The sequence below is a fragment of the Lingula anatina genome, chromosome 7 (genome assembly GCF_051362555.1).
Source record: "Lingula anatina isolate TDL-2025a chromosome 7, LinAna3.0, whole genome shotgun sequence".
In the NCBI taxonomy this organism is placed as follows: domain Eukaryota; kingdom Metazoa; phylum Brachiopoda; class Lingulata; order Lingulida; family Lingulidae; genus Lingula; species Lingula anatina.
The window spans coordinates 5,288,431-5,308,379 of record NC_141773.1 but is presented as its reverse complement, the minus strand read 5'-3'; the positions used below and the strand labels follow the sequence as shown (position 1 = coordinate 5,308,379).

Genomic DNA, 19,949 nt, shown 5'->3' with positions numbered 1-19,949 from the left:
TTATCACCAATTTTTGATTATTGACTATAAATAGCATGGGCATGTAGAAAATTTGATTACCATTTGGCTTTATGGTCATGGGAGCTTCGAGTCCCACAATAAATATGCCAACATGATAAAAGTGAATATTTTACTAAAATGTATAACTTCCAGAAAAAGAAGCCAATTAGACTGCTTTTCCAACTCAGGCTGCATTTTAGTCTTTAGTTTCTTTTTTGAAAGTTTGACAATCATAAGTAACATGGTTTTCCCATAATGGTCATCATGGCAGCAGCACCCAAAATTGTGTTTTCTTCTATTTTAATGCAATATTACATAATGCTTAACAGCAGAATGACCCTCAGTTTTTAATATTAAAGATCTGTATCATGGATTTTCAGAAAATGTGATTAGCATGGGTCTTCAAGCTCGTGGAGGTTCTTAAGTCACACCTTGAAAATGCCAATAGATAAAAATTAAATTTTCACAAAAAAAAAAAAAAAAAAAAAAAAAAAAAAAAAAAGTTTAACTGCCAGAAAAATTTACCAAACAGACTGCATTGGCCACTGAAGCTTTATTCATGTCCCATGTTTCTATCCTGTAAGTTTGAGAACAGTAATGACAGGTTTTCCTTAAATGGTCATCATGGGAGCAGTGCCAAAAATAGGGGTTTCTTCAAATTTTGATGCAATATTACATAATGTTTAACAGGATAATAACCATCAATTTTTAATAATAAAATATTAGTATCATGGATATTCAGAAAATGTGCCTAGCAAAGGTCTTCAGACCCAAGGAACTTCAAAGTCATACCTTCAAAATGCCAAAATGTAGACAAGACAGCACTGTCCTGAAATGTTTTTTTTCCATTTTTAACAATTTTTTAACATATAACAAAATTAACAATTTACTGCCATTTTTATATGATCAACTTAGAAAATTGATGAGATGGGAAAAATATCAATAGAACAGTGTTTAATGTCCAATTTCCTCCATTCTGAGTTTCTGAACATAGTGAATGAATGAATCTGACAAACTGCAATGATATGAGTTTTTTTTTCCATTTTTGAAACTCTATTTTACAATACATGATGACAAGTTTACCATCATTTTTACATAATCAACTAACAATGTTGTAAAGATGCAGGAAATGTCAAACAAACACTTTTACGAATCTTATTAGTTAAATAATGAGACTGTTAACATGCCTAAGAATTGAATCTGAGGAAATGTGAAAAAACAGCATAACTTATAAAATAATGGCCCGATTATGCTGATTTTCGAACTTGACCTGCATTTTAGTAAGACTGATTACTCCTGTGAGTTTCATGACAACAGGTCTATCGGTTTTCCTTGAAATGTGTTAACGGTGTTGCATATATGCTGAAAAGTGAAAAAACAGCATAACTACTAAAATAGTGGCCCGATCATGCCGATTTTGGAACTTGATCTGTGTTTTAGTAAGATTGATTATTCCTGTGAGTTTCATGACAACAAGCCTATCGGTTTTCCTTGAAATGTGTTAACAGTGTTGCATATATGCTAAAAAGTGAAAAAACAGCATAAATTCTTCAATAATGGCCCGATCATGCTAATTTTCGAACTTGACCTGCGTTTTATGAATATTAGTCAGCTCTGTTAATATAAAACCAAAAAGTAAAACTGTCTTCAACTTACGGTGTTAACGCTGAAAGTGCACGGCGACGGCGACGGCGACATGATCGGCGACGGCGACGGCGACGGCGACGACAGACGCAGGTGATGGCAATATGTACAGACACATCTGTGTCTGTACATAATAATGTCTAAATGCCAAAAACTGTTCAATCTCAAGATTCAATGACACCACAATCTTAAACATATTGTGGTATGATATGGCATGGATCAAATTATGGTCTTATAAAAACCTAAATTTTATTGTATTTCCCACTAACAGAATGAACTGATATCATTAAAGTCTCTTAACATTGTTTCTACTTTTGTATAAATAACACACTCACATGTGGACCCATCTCATCTTGTTATGGTTAGAAAATTAGTACTTTCCCTAGTATTTTTTCACAAAGCAAATACAAAAGTGACCTTTGTTAATTTTTGTGTTAACTTATATCAAGGTGAACAAATTGTTATTATCTCTGCTGTCTTTAAACCCTAAAAATATCACAAAATAAATAAATATGCATTACACAGGGCTCAACATTGGAAACTTTCTTAACTACAAGGTCATGGTGGCCAAAAATAAACAAACTGAAGCTTGTTTCTCTTCCAATTAAATTTTCAAAAACAAGTTACTCATCCAGCAGAACTCTGTCAAGCCCTGAGTAAAACACAAAATCAAAAGTGTTAAAGAAAGTAGTGAAATACAACTTTACTACAGCAGCTTTGTATGTTAAAATAGCTTCCACGTCACAGGACAATATGGCCGAAAACTATTCAGTACACATCATGGATAGATTTTGCCACTTTGAGAAAGTCACTACCATTCAAATCTTGTTATTCTAAGAATTGGAAAGTGATCTTCCACTTTGTGGGATAAAAACAGCTGACAATTTAAAGGTTTTTTTTAATAAATTTCCCCAAAGAATAATTTATGGCATTGACTGTTTTAAGAGATGATAAAAAAAGCCTACATTTCTTGCCATAATTTTTATCACAGTTTTAGTCAAAATTTTTTCCATTACTTTTGTGTCTCAGTTCAGCATCATAGGCCCATTTTGTTATATATATTTTGGGAAAAAACATTAATCACGAAACATGCCTAAAAACTACAATACACCATAGTTTCACATCAAATGTCAGCCAAAGAGAAGAAAAGTCAGAATGAAGAATGAAAAAAAAAACATTTTTTTGCATTAGTTTTGTTAGTCGGCCAAGGTGCAGGTTCTCCAGAAGTAGAGCACAGTCTGCTTATGGAATATCTGAACCTTGCCTTGTCAACTAAGCCACACACAAGTATAGTCGCTAGAAAAGACGGACACACCACACAGAGCTTAGATCTAGATAGCATGCTGTAATAAAGTGGTATTTTACTCCATGGTGTCCCTGCATCCCACGTACAGATGGTACCACGGTGGTGCCGGCCGCTGGTGCTGCTGGGAGAGGCTGGGACGCTGCTGCAGTAGATGGTGCTGGCACTGATGACGGCTGTGTAGGGGTGGGAGGCTGATTCAAGAGCCCAAGGCGCTGCTGCATGTACTGGTCATACTCCTGTCTCTGCGCTGCTGTTAGCCTGGCGGAATGGCCTTGACCTGGCATTCTAGGGGGAGCAACTGACATCCCTGGTCCTGCAGCAGATGAAGATACAGGGACGTGTTGACCTTGGGGTATGTTTGGTGGTGGCTGTGGCATCATACCACCAGGTGGCGGCTGCTGTGGCATCATGCCACTTGGCGACTGTGGCATCATACCTCCTGGCGGCTGTGGCATCATGCCAGCTCCTGATTGTGGCATCATGCCAGTGGTGGACTGTGGCATCATGGAAGATGGCGGCTGCGGCATCATGGTGGTAGGTGGTTGCTGCATCTGGGGTGACCCGGGAACCATGGGTCTAGGGTGACCTTGACCCTGCATCATGTGACCTGGGCCCAGCTGCATCATGGGATTGGGTTGTTGCATCATGGGAGGTTGCTGTGCCCCCATGGGATTCTGACCTGGCTTAGTGGGAGGGGTGGGTGCTGGCCAGTTCACACCATACCGTTCCTAGAAACAAATGCGAATTATCATTCAGTGACAGAAATAATTTCTGTAATAACAAAATCCTTTAATTTGTACATGTAACAGAATTCAATACTTGTTATGTAATGGCAATACTCTGATAATTTCTATCTTAAGAAAAATTATACTGAAATGTTTCACATGAAACAGAAACCTCATCCAGTACATTTGCCTGCTCAAAAGTGCAAGTCATAACTGCAATATTAATCCACACTTTGCACATAGACCCTTGCGCTCACCTGCTGCTTCTGCCTGTACTCCTGTATGAGTGTCTGGTGTTGTCTCTGCTGTTTTCTGACCTGGTCAAGCTGTTTCTGGACAAGGGTGATCTCCTGGTTGGCCTTGTCCAGGTCCTGCTGTTCCTCTGGCTTGAGTTCCGCCCCAGCTTTACGGGCCTAGAAGCAAAAGAATGGATTTCAGAAAGATTGTTGGTGTAATATCCAGGATTGGACTGATTATGCACATCCACAACCATACAAAGTACAAATATGCACACATATGCATGTACATACACATATACACAGATATGCACAAACAAATATTCACACCAGTGATAAACACATCCTTGTGTAAACTTACCCACTCAGTAAAATCTCTATCAAATTTTTACAGGCAGCGAATATAAATAAGTAAAAGAAGCAAACCAGCTGTGACACAAAAAGGACTCCCTACTACTGTCAGATGACAGATTAATGTTGTAGCATCAAGGTTACTTGTTCATATGCTGGTATGTCTGCAATTTAGTCACAGCTATCTCTGGGTACTTAGTGCATATTGGTTAAATGTTACGTTTTACAGATCACAGCCTTAGCTTTGCTGTGGAATATTTTATTAAAGACACGACCAAAAAAGTGTGATAAGAAATAACACTTGATTCTAATAAAATAAAGTTTAACATGCCCAACAGTATTATTGGGGAAAAAATAAACAACTGAGACTGCTTGTCTAGACAAATCACAAAAAAAATTAAATTTCTCTGACATCATATACAAATATTTTTTGACCTCCAAATATTTAACTGATATTTTTCTGACAAAATAACTTTTAATACTTCTTCACAGATTGTTCAAGTCAAGTGAACTCATTCATTCCTTTTCTGCTTGTTTAAAGTCAAGTATATCTAACATTATACATTTAATTTGATTTTTCCTATAGAGTTTTTGCAAAACAATTATCAAATCCAGCTGCCTGCATTCAGCTGACAAAATGAATTATGCAGAAGCAGAATATGGCATTACTTCTTTTCAGGCTAAATTATTCACACCTACCACCATTACCAGAGGCAGAGTCAGGCCACACCGAAAAGTGGTGAAAACCCAAGATTAAAAATTATCTGTTAGGATAAATGCCTGTCTGCTATACTGAATCAAGTCTCCTCTATGTAACATTGCAGTAATTCAAAGATTATTTTTATTGGACAATTTTAGTCATTTTACTAGTGACGTACTAGAAATCTTGAGAAACCATTCAGGTTAATGACCTTAAACAAGGTTATACTGGCCCCAGATTCACAAAAAAAAAAAAAAAAAAAAAAGTCAGTTACCTAACTTAGTTGACTAAGATTCCCATGAGAGTGCTGTTACACTGCTCCTGATAGGGTAAGACTTACCCATGTGACCATGTAACCTTGGTAATTAAGTTCTTAGCCAGGGAACCTGATTTCAGTTTACTTTTTTTTTGTGAAAATGGGACATGGTGTATTTATGGTTTACATAACTGTGCATTTCCATATGGAAATACTTTCACGCTAAGTCTCATAATGATTTTTACTACTTAAAATAAACTACAACCATTTTTTACCAAAAATTTTCAAATAAGACAGTTCTGTTTAAACATCCTGCTAGGAAATAAACTTTCCAAAATGGCAGCCAAATCTAACATGGCATCTATCAGCTACTATTTGCATACCTGTTTCTGCTTGTTTTGTATAGATTTCTTTGTCTTCCTCTGTTTAGCTATCTGCTGTTCCAAATACTTGACTTGCATACTGAGCAGATGAGCATGCTGCATCAACCACTCCTCGTACTTATATTGTTCTCTTCTCTCCGCCTCACTGAGAGGATCTGTGCCTGGAAAAATTCAAGTATGACCTAGATAAACATTTGCTTCTCAAAATCATTTTTGTAATTCTTTGCTGGGACACATCTTTTGAGAGGACTTACATAAGTTTGAGGAAAATAGTGAATGTTTTCTTTTATAAATATAGATACATCAACTTTATTAGAACAAAAATTCCAAGCAAGAAACATCTTCACATAAATATCTTTATTAACTTTTTGTTCAGATATTTCTAATAATGAAGGAATATTATACTCACAAATTTGTACCCATCATGCCAATATTAATCAAAATCAAGATCAACCATTTTCATTACTTACTAGAACACATTTTGACCAGAAACCAACTCATAGTTCAAAACTTTTAAATCCCCCCCCCCCCCCCCTTTTCCTTGCATTTCTGACAAAATATAGAAATATGAACTATGGAATTTATTCAGACTTAGTTATGAATAACTGTATGTATAAAACTGTACACAAACCTTGAGGTGGAGGTGGGCGGGGTCCCATGCCTCCCTCTGCTGGTGAGCTACCAAAGGGTGAGGGGGTTCTGGGCATCATATGGGGTCCCTGGGGGCGGCCTGGGTATGGAGGTGGAAACATCCCCTCCCTGGGGCCACCCATAGGCCCCTGCCACTGATCACCAGGTCTGCAAGAATACAGTAAAAGGATGAATTCAAAGATCACCTCTTATAAATCTGGGCTCACCTTGCCACCTTGTTGAATTAAGACTCTTAAGAATACAATTCTGATTACTAACTACAGAAGCTATAATATTTGCAATAACAACGAATGCTTCAATTAGAAACTTGGTAGTGTTCTTCCTGCAGCTTGTCTTGTGGCTCATCTTTATTCATGTTTGATAAACAGGTTCTGCTGCAGATACTGCCAGCAATGGAACTTGCTGCAGGCCTACTGTGTTGCCCTTCTTACTTCACCATTTTACTTTGAAGGCCAGACTGTTTTTCAGTCTTCTTTAACAGTCAGTAACACAGCAGTATGTACTAATGATCAATAATTTTATGACATTGACTTATAATGAACCACAACAGTTCCTTAAATGTTTCTCAGTTTTAATCTTCAAAGAATATGATGCAGCGGTTACACCACAATCCCATGCCAGAAATTACCCATCATACCTTGGCATCCCTTCCATGCCCATGCCTGGCATTCTAGGTCCTGGCATGGGGGGCCGCCTGCTCTCAGTGATGGCCAACTCAGCCCTGCGTTTCTCAAACTCTGCGTCGGACATCAATCCGCTGTCCCTCTTCTGTATCAACACCTGCTGCTCCGCCTGCTTCTGCTGGTCCCGTCTCTCCTGTCAAGAAAGAGCAAGATGGAGGACGTGTGTGAATATACTCAAAAGTAGCTCTATCATAGCAACAAAGTGCAAGATAGATACAACACATTTAACACTTTCATTGTACAATAAGAGGAAGATGGCTGGTTATCTTTAATCTATTATCAGCAAAGCAGCATGACACAAAACTAAATGCTACTGATAAATCGGCTTTGTGGCCTCTATTATAAAAGTTTAATGCAACCACATACACAAAAGCTCACCAACCTACTACAACAAATTATACACAAGTGACAGACATTGACTATAAATCAACCCACCTGTTCAAGCAATTCTTGTAGTAATAACGGTTGTTCTTCAAGCAGCACTGGCTTGTCTTTCCTTGGTGCTCCCATGCCACCTGGCATCTGTGGACTGAACTGTGGCTGCTGGCCTGGAGGCACCATGCCAGATGTTGGAGGTACCATGCCAGATGTTGGAGGCACCATGCCTGACCCTGGCATCCTGGACTGTCCTGGGTGGGGCGGAAAGGGGGGTCCTGGCTGATGATGCATACCTGGGGGCATCATTCTGGGTCTCATCCCAGGAGGGAAGTGCATGCCAGGGCCCATGCCAGGATGAGGAGTGGCTCCCATGCCAGATGTTGCCACTGGCATGCCAGGTCTTGGCATCCCCTGCATCATGGACAGTGGTGGCATACCTGGCATGGATTGGACAGTTGGAGGCTGGCTTGCAGCAGACTGTGGCGTAGATGCTCTCGCTGTGGTATGTGGCATACTGGTGTGTGGCATGCTAGAATGTGGCATGCCATACTGTTGGTGAGCTGTTACCATATGCATACCCTGTGCTGCACTGGTTGGCATACCAACTGAAGTAGGCCCTGCACCTGAAGAGGGCATCATGCCAGTAGCCATGGACATTGAAGTATTTGAGGCTGGCATCATGCCAGGTGTGGTGGGCATCATGCCAGCTAGAGATGACATCATGTCATTGGTTGTAGGCTTGGTGCCAGCAGATCCAGAGATTGCAACAGCAGATGGCATCGGAGGATGTGTGGTATTTGGTACAGCTGAATGAGGTGTTGTGGCAACAGCTAGGGCTGGTGGTGGTTTAGTCTCTTCCTGGCATGTCTGAGGTACAGTCAAGTCTGCTTCCGTCTTTATATATTTTTGTATCTCAGTTCCTGAAGCTACTTTCTGTTCTATCTGTCCCGGTTCCTCACTAGCTTGCCCTGGCACTACCTGTTCACCGACTGCTGTAGGCCCTTGTGGCTCAACCTTCACCTCACTTCCCCCCGGGTGTTCTACCTGGCCCATAGAGGGCACCACAGGTTGTATAGATGGTGGCATATTAGTCACCACAGGCTGAGCGACATGCTCTGTAGTAGATGCAGTTGTCTGTACAGCAGGAGAACTTGTTGTTTCCATACTTGCAGGTGCAGACACAGTGCTGGCAATGGTAGCTTGGATGGCATGTTGTGCCTCTGTATTAACCGGTGCACCAGAAGGTGTTGTTAATTGGGCACCTTGTGAGGAAGCTGACATAGGTGAATGGCCAATCTGTGAGACCTCTGGAACACATGGCATGGAAACTGTGGCTTGTGGCATGGATACTGGAGCTGCTGGTATTGGTACATTGCTACCTGGCATTGGTTCTGCACCACCAGCCACAGGTATTGCAGTATCAGAGACACCAGTGGCTGACTGGGCATCTACAGCTGTAGCTGAGGTTGTGGTGGAGGAAGGGGCAGCTTCATGTGGGCCTGGACTCACATGCTGGTCACTAGTTGGCACTGTGGAAGTTAAAGTGGTATTGGATTGACTACTAGCAGAAGTAACAGGGTCGTTTTCATCTCCAGGACAGTTATGTCCATCTGGGCACTGTCCAGCCTCAGAATTTGTGGTGGGTTCATTTTCATCCCCTGGACAATTATGTCCGTCTGGGCACTGTCCAGACCCGGCATTTGTGGTGGGGTCATTTTCATCTCCAGGACAGTTATGTCCATCTGGGCACTGTCCAGAACCAGAATTTGTGGTAGGGTCATTTTCATCACCAGGACAGTTATGTCCATCTGGGCACTGTCCAGCCCCAACATTTGTGGTGGGGTCATTTTCATCTCCAGGGCAGTTATGTCCGTCTGGGCACTGTCCAGAACCAGAATTAGTGGTGGGCTCATTTTCATCTCCAGGACAGTTATGTCCATCTGGACATGTTCCAGCACCAGAACTAGTGGTGGGGTCATTTTCATCTCCAGGACAGTTATGTCCATCTGGGCACTGTCCAGCCCCAGAATTTGTGGTGGGGTCGTTTTCATCTCCAGGACAGTTATGTCCATCTGGGCACTGTCCAGCCCCAGAATTTGTGGTGGGGTCATTTTCATCTCCAGGACAGTTATGTCCATCTGGGCACTGTCCAGAACCAGAATTAGTGGTGGGGTCATTTTCATCCCCTGGACAGTTATGTCCATCTGGGCACTGTCCAGCCCCAACATTTTTGGTGGGGTCATTTTCATCTCCAGGACAGTTATGTCCATCTGGGCACTGTCCAGACCCGGCATTTGTGGTGGGGTCATTTTCATCTCCAGGACAGTTATGTCCGTCTGGGCATAGTCCAGGTCCGGAATTTGTGATAGGGTCATTTTCATCACCCGGACAGTTATGTCCATCTGGACACTGTCCAGCCCCAGCATTTGTGGTGGGGTCATTTTCATCACCCGGACAGTTATGTCCATCTGGGCACTGTCCAGAACCAGAATTTGTAGTGGGGTCATTTTCATCTCCAGGACAGTTATGTCCATCTGGGCACTGTCCAGAACCAGAATTTGTAGTGGGGTCATTTTCATCTCCAGGACAGTTATGTCCGTCTGGGCACTGTCCAGCCCCAGCATTTGTGGTGGGGTCATTTTCATCACCCGGACAGTTATGTCCATCTGGGCACTGTCCAGAACCAGAATTTGTAGTGGGGTCATTTTCATCTCCAGGACAGTTATGTCCGTCTGGGCACTGTCCAGCCCCGGAATTAGTGGTGGGGTCATTTTCATCTCCAGGACAGTTATGTCCATCTGGGCACTGTCCAGCCCCGGAATTAGTGGTGGGGTCATTTTCATCTCCAGGACAGTTATGTCCATCTGGGCATTGTCCAGCACCAGAATTAGTGGCAGGGACATTTTCATCTCCAGGACAGTTATGTCCATCTGGGCATTGTCCAGCACCAGAATTAGTGGCAGGGACATTTTCATCTCCAGGACAGTTATGTCCATCTGGGCATTGTCCAGCACCAGAATTAGTGGCAGGGCCATTTTCATCTCCAGGACAGTTATGTCCGTCTGGGCACTGTGTGCTTTCAGAAGCCTCAGAAGGTTCAGTCTCAGGTGGCTTATCTGCATCAGCAGAACTAGGCTCGCCTCCTGCAATCTGCTCCTGGCTCCCCACATCAGCAACTGGTGATGCTTTATCTCCTGGCATTTCTTGCCCTACAGAATCTTCCACATTTCCCTCACTCTCCTTATTACTGTTCTTTTTACTGAACTCCAGGAACTGTGCCTGGAACGCACCCACTCTTCCAGAGGTTTCTTCTGCAGCAGATTTCTCTGCATCTTCTCTGAGACCTAGGTGTTCATCAAAGATGGTCTTGTCTTGGGCCTCTGAAAGCGCCCTCTGGATCTCAGGGTCAGAGTAATCTGATAGATTCAGGTTATCTGAAGCTGAAAAAGTTAAAAAAAATTATTAAATTTTCCATGCATTACAATAGACTGTGAACTGAAACATTATAATGTTATATTCTAGTGTGATTGTTAACTTCCTGTTTGATGTCTTTCAAATCTTTTCAACAAAAATTTCATTAACTGATTTCATACTTACGCAGTAACTCATCTAATCCATCTTTTTTCTGCCCTTGCTGACTCTGGCCTTGCGTCATCTGATCTTGATCTTGTAAAGCCTGACCTTGACTTGCCTGACCTTGACCTGACTGTCCTTGACTTTGCAGACTTTGACCTTGCTGTCCGTGATTGGCAGATGGTGTAGACTGACCCGGGTGAGGAGTTGTAGGAGGTGTAGAGTAGGGTGTCCCCCTGGGTGAAGCCTGCTGACTTGAGGGTCTAGAAGGCGGGTGTGGTGGTACCCTTGCTTCACCTACTGCAGGGGGTGTTCCCTGCATCTTCTGCCGCACCAGGTGGTCATAGGGGTCTAGAGGATTCCCCGAGGTGTGAGGGGGTGTCCCAGGAGTTCCTTGTTGTTGCTGCTGTTGCTGTTGTTGTTGTTGTTGCTGTTGTTGTTGTTGCTGCTGCTGTAATTGTTGTTGCTGTTGGGCAGCTTGTAACTGTGTTTGCCTCAGTCTCTCCTGAAACATCTTCAAATATGGTGTCCTGTGTTGTTCAGCTGGCGTCATCTAGATAACAAATTTCATTCATTTAGGGTGACTATTATATGAGAAATGATAGAAAAATATAGATGTACATTATGCTAATTATTTTTTTTAGCGAAATCGAAACTGTCTTTAGAAAACACAATGCAAAGCACAGCTTTACAGTGAACTCCCTTCAGTGTCTACAGAATTCAATTTTATGGAGGAAAAATCTATAATACCACGAGAGTTAAAAAATACTCTCCTACAACACTGTACCAACACAACTTACATGTTGAGGATGGAACTCCCATGGGGGCTGTCCCGGGTGTCTGGGGTTAAACCCTGGGGGATACTGTCCCTGTGGATAGGGTCCACCATGGGGTGGCATGGGTCCCTGCATTCCAGGGGGTGTCATCCTCCACTGACCTGGGTACCCTGGTCTCATCATCTCAGGACCTGGACCTCTCATCACCTCCCCCTGGGGACCCCTGGGGCCAAAACCTTCCATATCTGGAACACACAAATCCACATCAAAATTACATAAATGAAATAATAGTATTAATAACAAAATCAATACAAATAAAAGTAATATAAAAGTTATCTTATTTAATGCCTTACTTCTTTACATCAATTAGCTATCTACCTTGAATTGTACAAAATAAATTGATTAATCCCATTTGAAAAAGTGCCATCATCTAGATTTCTTGCAAGATGGAAGGTGCAAATTTCTAGTCACATCATTCTTATATACAATAAGCTATAACCTAAATAATTACCATGGCAAAAAACTGAGCCTATAAGGCTGGCTTGTTTATAATATTCCATTTTTCTTAGTAGATGAATAGACAAAAAGAAATGTAATTTTCTACAAGCTGGGATATATAACTTGAAATATATAATCAACTGTAGAGGCTACTCACCTGGTCTTATTTGTCCAGGGTGTGGTGGTCTCATCATTTGTTCCTGCCAGCCCCCCTCTCCCTGGGGTCCACGTGGGCCAAACTGAGCACCTGGATACCCTGGGGGTGGGGGCCTAGGCATGCCGGATATCTGACCTGGCATCTGACCCTGAGGTATTGGCATTTGACCTTGAGGCCTTTGCATCTGGCCTTGAGGACCTGGCATTTGACCTTGAGGACCAGGTATTTGACCTTGAGGACCAGGCATCTGTCCTTGAGGACCAGGCATCTGTCCTTGAGGACCAGGCATCTGTCCTTGAGGACCAGGCATCTGTCCTTGAGGACCTGATATCTGACCTTGAGGGCCTGGCATCTGACCTTGGGGGCCTGGCATCTGACCTTGGGATACTGGCATCTGACCTTGGGATACTGACATTTGACCTTGTGAACCTGGAAGAATTTAAAAAGACTACTTAAAAGCTGAATTATCAAACTGAATAATTAAACCTTTAATTTCACAGTACTGATAAACTTTTATATGAGTTTAGAGATGCAGTACACCTATGGCACTTTGTTAAATCCATCAGTTGTAATCCTGTCAACTTGAGAACTGACTACCAAGTAGACTACCTTGTGGTTGCTGTGGTCCTAATTCCTCTTCACTGGGCCAATGGTGTAAAGGTACATTGGCTCCTCCACCATCTCTGAACTGCTGCTCCATCTGCTTCTGTTTCTGGCTCTCCTTGGCCTTGGTGGCAAGGAGCTCACGCAGGTGCTGGCGGTGTGCATCTGACTTGGGATCTCCATCTCCTGGCTATTATAATACAGTAATAATAATAATAATAATAATAACAATAATAATAATGGAGCTTTATACAGGTGATCACACAGATGATGAATATCTTAACCAAGTGTTACAATAAAAAAATGTTTTGAATGACTTTTTACACTCACTTTTGCTTTTTTGGTCAGGTTTATTATATGAAGTGTGGTTTCATCTGTTAACCAAAACACATGCAAACTATTACCTACAAGTCACGCGAGAGAACAGTCAATGTAGACTAGATACCATGCAAACATAATCTAAATTCACTTCATTTTACTGAACAACGATAAATTCATAAAAAAGAAAGGGACAATCAACATGTGTGACATTTGTTTAGTTGTAGGATGAAGTCCCTATTCAAACAAGTGCATTTCTTTCAATTTGTGAACCTCCCTTATTTCAAAGGACATTTTAATTTGTTTGCTCTGACACATGATGATACTTATTTTTCAACAGATTTTCATTATTTGGAAATAAAGTATATCTGAAATTTCAAAACCTTTAATATCACATTTTAAACCTGGCAATTTATAAATCATATATACTTAACTATTTGATTATTTAAAGCTGCCATCTAATAATGTTAGTACTATAAACAGGAAAAAATTCTAATCATCTATTTCTCTTTATATAACTTGAAGCATGATTATTAAGCCACATCTTGCCATATATGGACTAATGACTATATATGGTATATATTTCCATATAAGGACCATTTGCCATATAAAGGCAAAGTTATCTATCCAGCCCCACTAGAAGAGTTTAGTTCTACTGTACCCACCATGCTAATCTCACACATTTAAAAGCTAAGCTCTCCCCCTCCCTTCTTTTTTAAATGAACCTGCAGTTAATACCTTCTGCAATGTGTACTTATAAATTTCTGAGACTATTCTGACAAGAAAAAGTTCATAAAAAATGCAATTTTGGAATGACCACTGATGCACATTACTGAAAGAGTGTTTTCTGAACTAACACTGGTGATAAATATTCATACACTTAATCCATTTATCGTGAGTCCTTATCTTTCCGTTGCTCAAAGAGTAAAAAAGTCACAAAACAGCTGTATTTTTCCTAAAAGATGCATCTATTTCACACAGTTCTGGGCCGCCGTGTTGAAAAAAGAAACATTATTGAATGCACTGCCACAGAGACAACTTACCCCTGCCCCTGTTTTATACACGGTAGAGTCAGTGGCATTTCTACCCTGTGGCTGTTGATGTCTTTGACTGAGGTAATATAACCTCTGACTGGAGAACATTTGGTGAAGCTAGAAGGATGGAAGAGAGAGAAAGCACACACATAGAGATGGAAAAACACACAAGGGGGCACAATGTTCTCCATTAACTTCACCCACAGAAATCTTTTCTTTTCCTCTTCCCCTGTATCACCCTCTCATTCCATACAATTTTCTATGAGCACAATCAGAACAGCGGACTAACAGATCTGCGGATCAAATAAGACCGACCCACTTGAATGCTTGTTGCATAATCCCCGCAGGGCATCTATTCAGTATCTTATCGGAAATTAAGCAACAAGCTTTTAAGCCGGTCGCCATATTTGATCCGTGGGTCTGTTAGTCGGCTGTTCTCTATGATGGTTTGTTAATAAAGGAATCACAAACCAGATCAAATATAGTGTAATATTTAGTATTATAGAACACAATTTTCCTTCATTTTACAAACCACTTTTATTTCGCACTGATGGGGATCCTCTCTCTAAGTGTGGGAGGAAATAGTAAAACACACCTCAAAAAGGAGTGGGAGCAAGAGCAATGGCCCATTTGTCCCTCACTGACCTCTTCCTCTGACAGACCAAAGAGTATGTCACCAGAACTTTGATAAAAATCACAAATAGGACAAATTCCTTGATTCCCCCAAGGGTGGTGAAAAAGTCAATTAAACTGATGGTTTAGCAGAATGTCTCATCTGTGACTTATTTGCCTTTTGCTACCCTTTGAAACAGTCTGAATGTCCACTTATAATATTTAAAAAAGCCCGCCCACTAAATCTGTCTAGCTAGCAAACCCCCCTAACATGTCCACCCACTGGATCTGCTCATCTAACCCCAGAGAAAAATGTTCTTAACACACTATAACCAGTTAATGGAGAACACTGTAACACCCTAAAAACTTACAGACTGAAAGCAAACTTAAAAAGTTAGATCATAGCAACTCAGCATACACTAGCTGACCATGACACGTTGTCGGCATTTTCCCCAACAGACACGCCAGTCAGTTAGCGAATACTGCAAAAGCAAAGCAAAGTCAAACTTGGATTCAACTGGTAGATAACATATACCAACACTGTGTGGAGTTCCTTTTGGTCAAAGTATGGTTAATATTTTAAGAATGTAATTTTCAAAGTATCATATACATATGTCCGATTTGCAACGAAGAATTCTTAAATATATCAAAGATATAAGTCCACTAGATCTGCTAGCTAAAATCATTTTGATTTGTCTGTTTTTGTTTTTGACTGAAAAATTATGGATGTACAACACATGCTTTAGTATTTCATTTTCAATATATCTTATATATACCCCCAATTTGAAGGAGATAAACCTCCCAAGAAGCTGGCAATGCTCTACATCAGATAAAATCCAAGTCTGACATCAAAATTATAAATAAAATAAAACACCACTTGCTTACACAACTACTTCCCACTGCTAAACCAGTAGTTCACACGATTCTACAAGTTACTGACCACCTCTAGGTTACAGACTGGGCACACATTAAGGCTCTGCTGCTGTTTATGTCTGACCAGAAGTGGACAAAGCCTGACCATCACTGGACAAACACCCCAGCAGGTCACCTGCAAAGTGACACTTCATACGGCAATGTAAATTTGAGAGTATTAACCCCCCCTGTTAAGATTCTTGCCGTAAATTTTCTTAATGTAATGAATGCATTTTGATACAAATAATGAAATGGAATTTTTAAAGAATCCTTTCAAATAATCAAGAAAGGCCATGATATCCTACAATTTGCAGAGACATGAAATAATGTCACCATGCCTATGAAGCATCACTTTTCCGATGACCAGAGAGAAAAAGTTATTAACTGCAGCAAGTATAAAGAGCAGTCGTTAGCGATTAAGAACAGTACCACTCTCAGGATGACTTACGACTGCAGTGGACGTGCTGGGGTCCAGTCCCTGGAGGTTGGGGTCAGCAAACCTGGGCGCGGTGGACAGCATCTGCTGCAGCTGACTGTTCTGACCACTGGTAGGGGGACGCGGAGTGGGCGTCATGCCACCCTGTCCGTACCCTCCCTCCTTGGGGCGTATCATGCCGGGCCCTGGTAGCCGAAACTCTCTGGGGCTGGTTGGGTGTGGTACTGCCCCTGCCTGGCTGTAGGGGTGGGGCATCCCAGGGTGGGGCCCATGCCACACTTCATGAGGGGGTCTAGGCCCACCAGGGGGTCTATTGAAGGGATCCCCTGGGTGTGGAGGCATACCCTGGGCCTGGCTGTAAGGTACTCCTGGTCTAGGGCCCTGCTGGTGCCCTGGGGGCAGGCCATGGCCTGGATGTGGTGGGCCCTGCATGTGAGGAGCCATAGGGTGCTGCTGCTGCTGTTGTTGTGGTCTTGGTGTCATTGGCTGTCTGGCATATGGGTCCTCAGGTCCTGGGGGTCTTGGTGTGTGAGGGGGCTGGGCATACGGATCAGGCATGCCCTTGAGGGCTTGCTGTGGCGGGGGGCCTGGATACCCCTCTTGTGGCCTCCCCTGGCCCGGATGTGGCCCACCAGGTTGTGGGGTCCCTGGGGGTTGGCTGTATGGGTCAGGGGGCATTCTCTGTTCTCCAGGCCTTCCTGGGGGCATTCCCATTTGAGACTGAGAGTACTGGGGAGAGGCCCCTGGCTGGTTGTTTAAGTTGTCTGGCTTATTGGCGTTCCCTCCATCTTGACTACCTGGTCTGGGTGTCCCTGGGGGCATGGCGTAAGGGTCCCACTGCTGCTGCTGGGGTGGAGGCTGTTGTTGCTGTTGTTGGGGCCCAAATGGGGGCACACCTTGGCTCTCTGGAGTGCTGGGGTGTGGTGAACCTAAAATATCAGCCACAGATTTCATGAACACATTGCCCAGACTGTACAGACTACATTTGATGCTACAATGCTTCACAATCTTCAATCTATCATTATCTAATCCAAATCCAATACAGTCTTACAGTAATCATCTTTCGAATATCTAATTACTTTCTGGTCTCAAAGAGAATTAACCACTAACTTACACATGAAAGCGTATCATAATTTAGTAAACGGCATTCCTGACCACAAAATAACATCATCAATATCATACATCAAAGTGATCCAAGGGTATGGGTAGTGGTCAAAAACTCTTTCACAATTATGAGTCATGAGCACCAGTTTCAATACTTAAAATAGTGCTAGAACATACCCTGTGTACTCCCAGGAGTCATGGACCCACGTGGACTGTCCGAGTTCAGGGCTTCCAACTCCATCTTCCTCTCCTGTGCCCGGATCTGCTGCAGCAGCTTCCACTGCCTCTCCTGCTCCTGAAACTTCTGCTCCCTCTCCAACTGCTCCTGGCTCTTCGGCCCCGGCACATGAGCCTGGGGGTGGGGCGGGGGTGGGGGAGGGAGCATGCCCGTGGGTGGCATCCCTGGGGGAGGGGGAGGCATACCAGGGGGTGGCATCCCTCCTGCAGCTGAGGGGTCCTGCTGCTTCTTCCTGATGTCCTGTATCTGAAGTAGGAGAAGAGGTGTGAGAATTTTTAGAAAGTGGGCTAGTACAAATACCATATTGTGTTTTTTTAATTAGCAAAAACATGTGGCAAAGATTATTAGCATCATCAAAGTGATAAGTTCACAAATTAAAACAAACTAAAACAGTCAAGAAAGAACAGTGCAAATTTAATGTTTAATTTCAGTTAGAGCAAAAAGCGTGGATTGAACAACAGTAACTCAAATGCATTCTTAATATAAAATTATTCTGATGTTAAGCCTCCAAGTTACACAATCTTAAACACTCTAACAAAATACCAGCACGTGTGACTGAAGTGCCAAGAATCAACAAAAACATAAAAATCATGCAGAAGTGAAGAAAAGTGATACTGACATTTTTTACCTTCTGGGCTTTGGAGAGTCGACTGCTGGCTCTGTTCTCTCGGGCTTTTTGCTGTTGGATATAAAATCAATTTGGCATAAATTGTAATCCAGATATTGTAAGGATTTTCATGCATCACTTGTTAATAACATCATTTTAAGTTTAGACCCCAATCTTTTTTCAGGTAAAACAGTGTAATTGATATAATTACCATATTTCAATAGACCTATGGAAAGGCACAGCCTTCATATCACACAGACAATTATTCATCAACAATAACGACTTACCAAATATGGCTGCTTCTCCTCTGTTGGGACCTTTCTCCACAGTTTAGTGATCTGTTTAATCCTCTCCGACCACTCAGGGTACTGCGTCTTCAGCTCAGGGTGCATGATGTTGCAGTACAGGACCGGTGTAATAGTCGCCTTGTCTCCCATTGGCTCATCATGCTCCCATTTGGCCAAGTTGCGCTTGTTCTGCGAGGCGCTGTCTGGTTCGAAGTCGTCACCTGGAAGGTGGGGCCACTGGGGGGTGGCTGGACCCCCTGCAAAGCCTGGGCTAAACTGACCACTGAAGGACAATTAAAACAATGTAAACATCTGTCATGAAGGCGAGGCACTGACACCATAGGCAGCATACACATTCAAAGCATTTGATTAAGCTGTGTCATTCAGTTAATTCTCATTAACTAACAAAACACTAGAATACACTACAAGATTGCTTTAACATACTAAAAGACAGCAGGGCTGCAATGCTGTTCACTGACCTGCCCATTTCCCCTCCATATGGAGAGTGTGGAGGCATTCCAAATGGTGGTGGACCTGACCTTGGTGACATCCCACCAGGACTGTGACCTTCACCTTGACCCATATGCATGGGTCCATGACCTGGAAGCCTTAACTGCTGATCGTGACCAGACTGGGGTGGCATTGGCATCATGCTCTGACCTGCAGAGAATTTAATACACTGACAGTGAAAATTTTTATAATATTCTGAGTTGGAAAAAATTCATGTTTGCCTGGTTCTGGAATATTGAGCTACGATAAGTCCTCTATAAATATTAACTTTTTTAAGCAACTGCAACAGCAATTTAACTTTTTCTTATCAATACACTGAACAAAACGATGTTATAAAAAAAAACCCAACATTATCATGTCACTACTTATATTTTCAGCTATGTTATTTACATAATCTTCATCCCATACCACACAATTATACATTTCTAATAATGTAAACACCATTTGTATATTATTTTACAGCAACAGGGCTCGTGTGCAACAATTGAAATTGGCTCAAATTTCACTGAAAGGCAAAAAATATATATCAACGCTTACCTTGCATTGGACTGTGCACATGCAACCCAGTCTCTGGCTGCCGCTGACCTTGGTTTGGCCTTGCCTGACCTTGACCTTCCATCTGAACTTGACCTTGTGATTGCTGAGGCTGCTGCAATGTGGGACTCATGAGAGGAGGAAGGTTAAAGTTACCATCCCCCTCTGCACCTGGACTAGTCAGGGGATTGTGTTCCAGGACTCCTTTGAATAAATCCTCTACTGTTTTACTGTCAATCTGGGCAAGACCTGAAAGCAGTTAAAAACATAGTATTTTTAACCTCTTAATATATTGTAATTATGGGATAGTAACCCTCTTGATAAGCCTGTCATTTAGGAAAATGTTACTTTTTAAAAAACTTTTTAGAATATTTATATCATAACTGGAGCCTGTTAAAGTTACATAGCAGAAAAAATACAGAGAATTATTTACAATC

The 19,949-nt window shown here is 42.1% G+C and overlaps 1 protein-coding gene across 10 annotated transcripts in view; it reads right to left on the bottom strand.

The window, feature by feature from the left end:
* LOC106176161 (uncharacterized) overlaps positions 1–19,949 on the bottom strand; it is a 55,560-nt gene that overhangs the window by 21,627 nt on the left and 13,984 nt on the right. For 7 of the 10 annotated variants that reach the window (XM_087016592.1, XM_087016595.1, XM_087016593.1 and 4 more), the window contains 17 exons: positions 19,516–19,761; positions 18,948–19,128; positions 18,469–18,751; positions 18,194–18,253; positions 17,514–17,820; positions 16,245–17,161; positions 14,282–14,389; positions 12,927–13,110; positions 12,318–12,746; positions 11,687–11,907; positions 10,911–11,439; positions 7,371–10,753; positions 6,890–7,068; positions 6,233–6,399; positions 5,602–5,762; positions 3,933–4,088; positions 3,010–3,678 (listed from right to left, as the gene is read on the bottom strand). In XM_087016592.1, coding sequence (XP_086872718.1) covers positions 3,010–3,678; positions 3,933–4,088; positions 5,602–5,762; positions 6,233–6,399; positions 6,890–7,068; positions 7,371–10,753; positions 10,911–11,439; positions 11,687–11,907; positions 12,318–12,746; positions 12,927–13,110; positions 14,282–14,389; positions 16,245–17,161; positions 17,514–17,820; positions 18,194–18,253; positions 18,469–18,751; positions 18,948–19,128; positions 19,516–19,761 — 8,180 coding nt within the window. The remainder of the gene's footprint in view (positions 1–3,009; positions 3,679–3,932; positions 4,089–5,601; positions 5,763–6,232; positions 6,400–6,889; positions 7,069–7,370; positions 10,754–10,910; positions 11,440–11,686; positions 11,908–12,317; positions 12,747–12,926; positions 13,111–14,281; positions 14,390–16,244; positions 17,162–17,513; positions 17,821–18,193; positions 18,254–18,468; positions 18,752–18,947; positions 19,129–19,515; positions 19,762–19,949) is intronic. The other 3 variants (XM_087016597.1, XM_087016594.1, XM_087016599.1) reach the window with 3 other exon arrangements.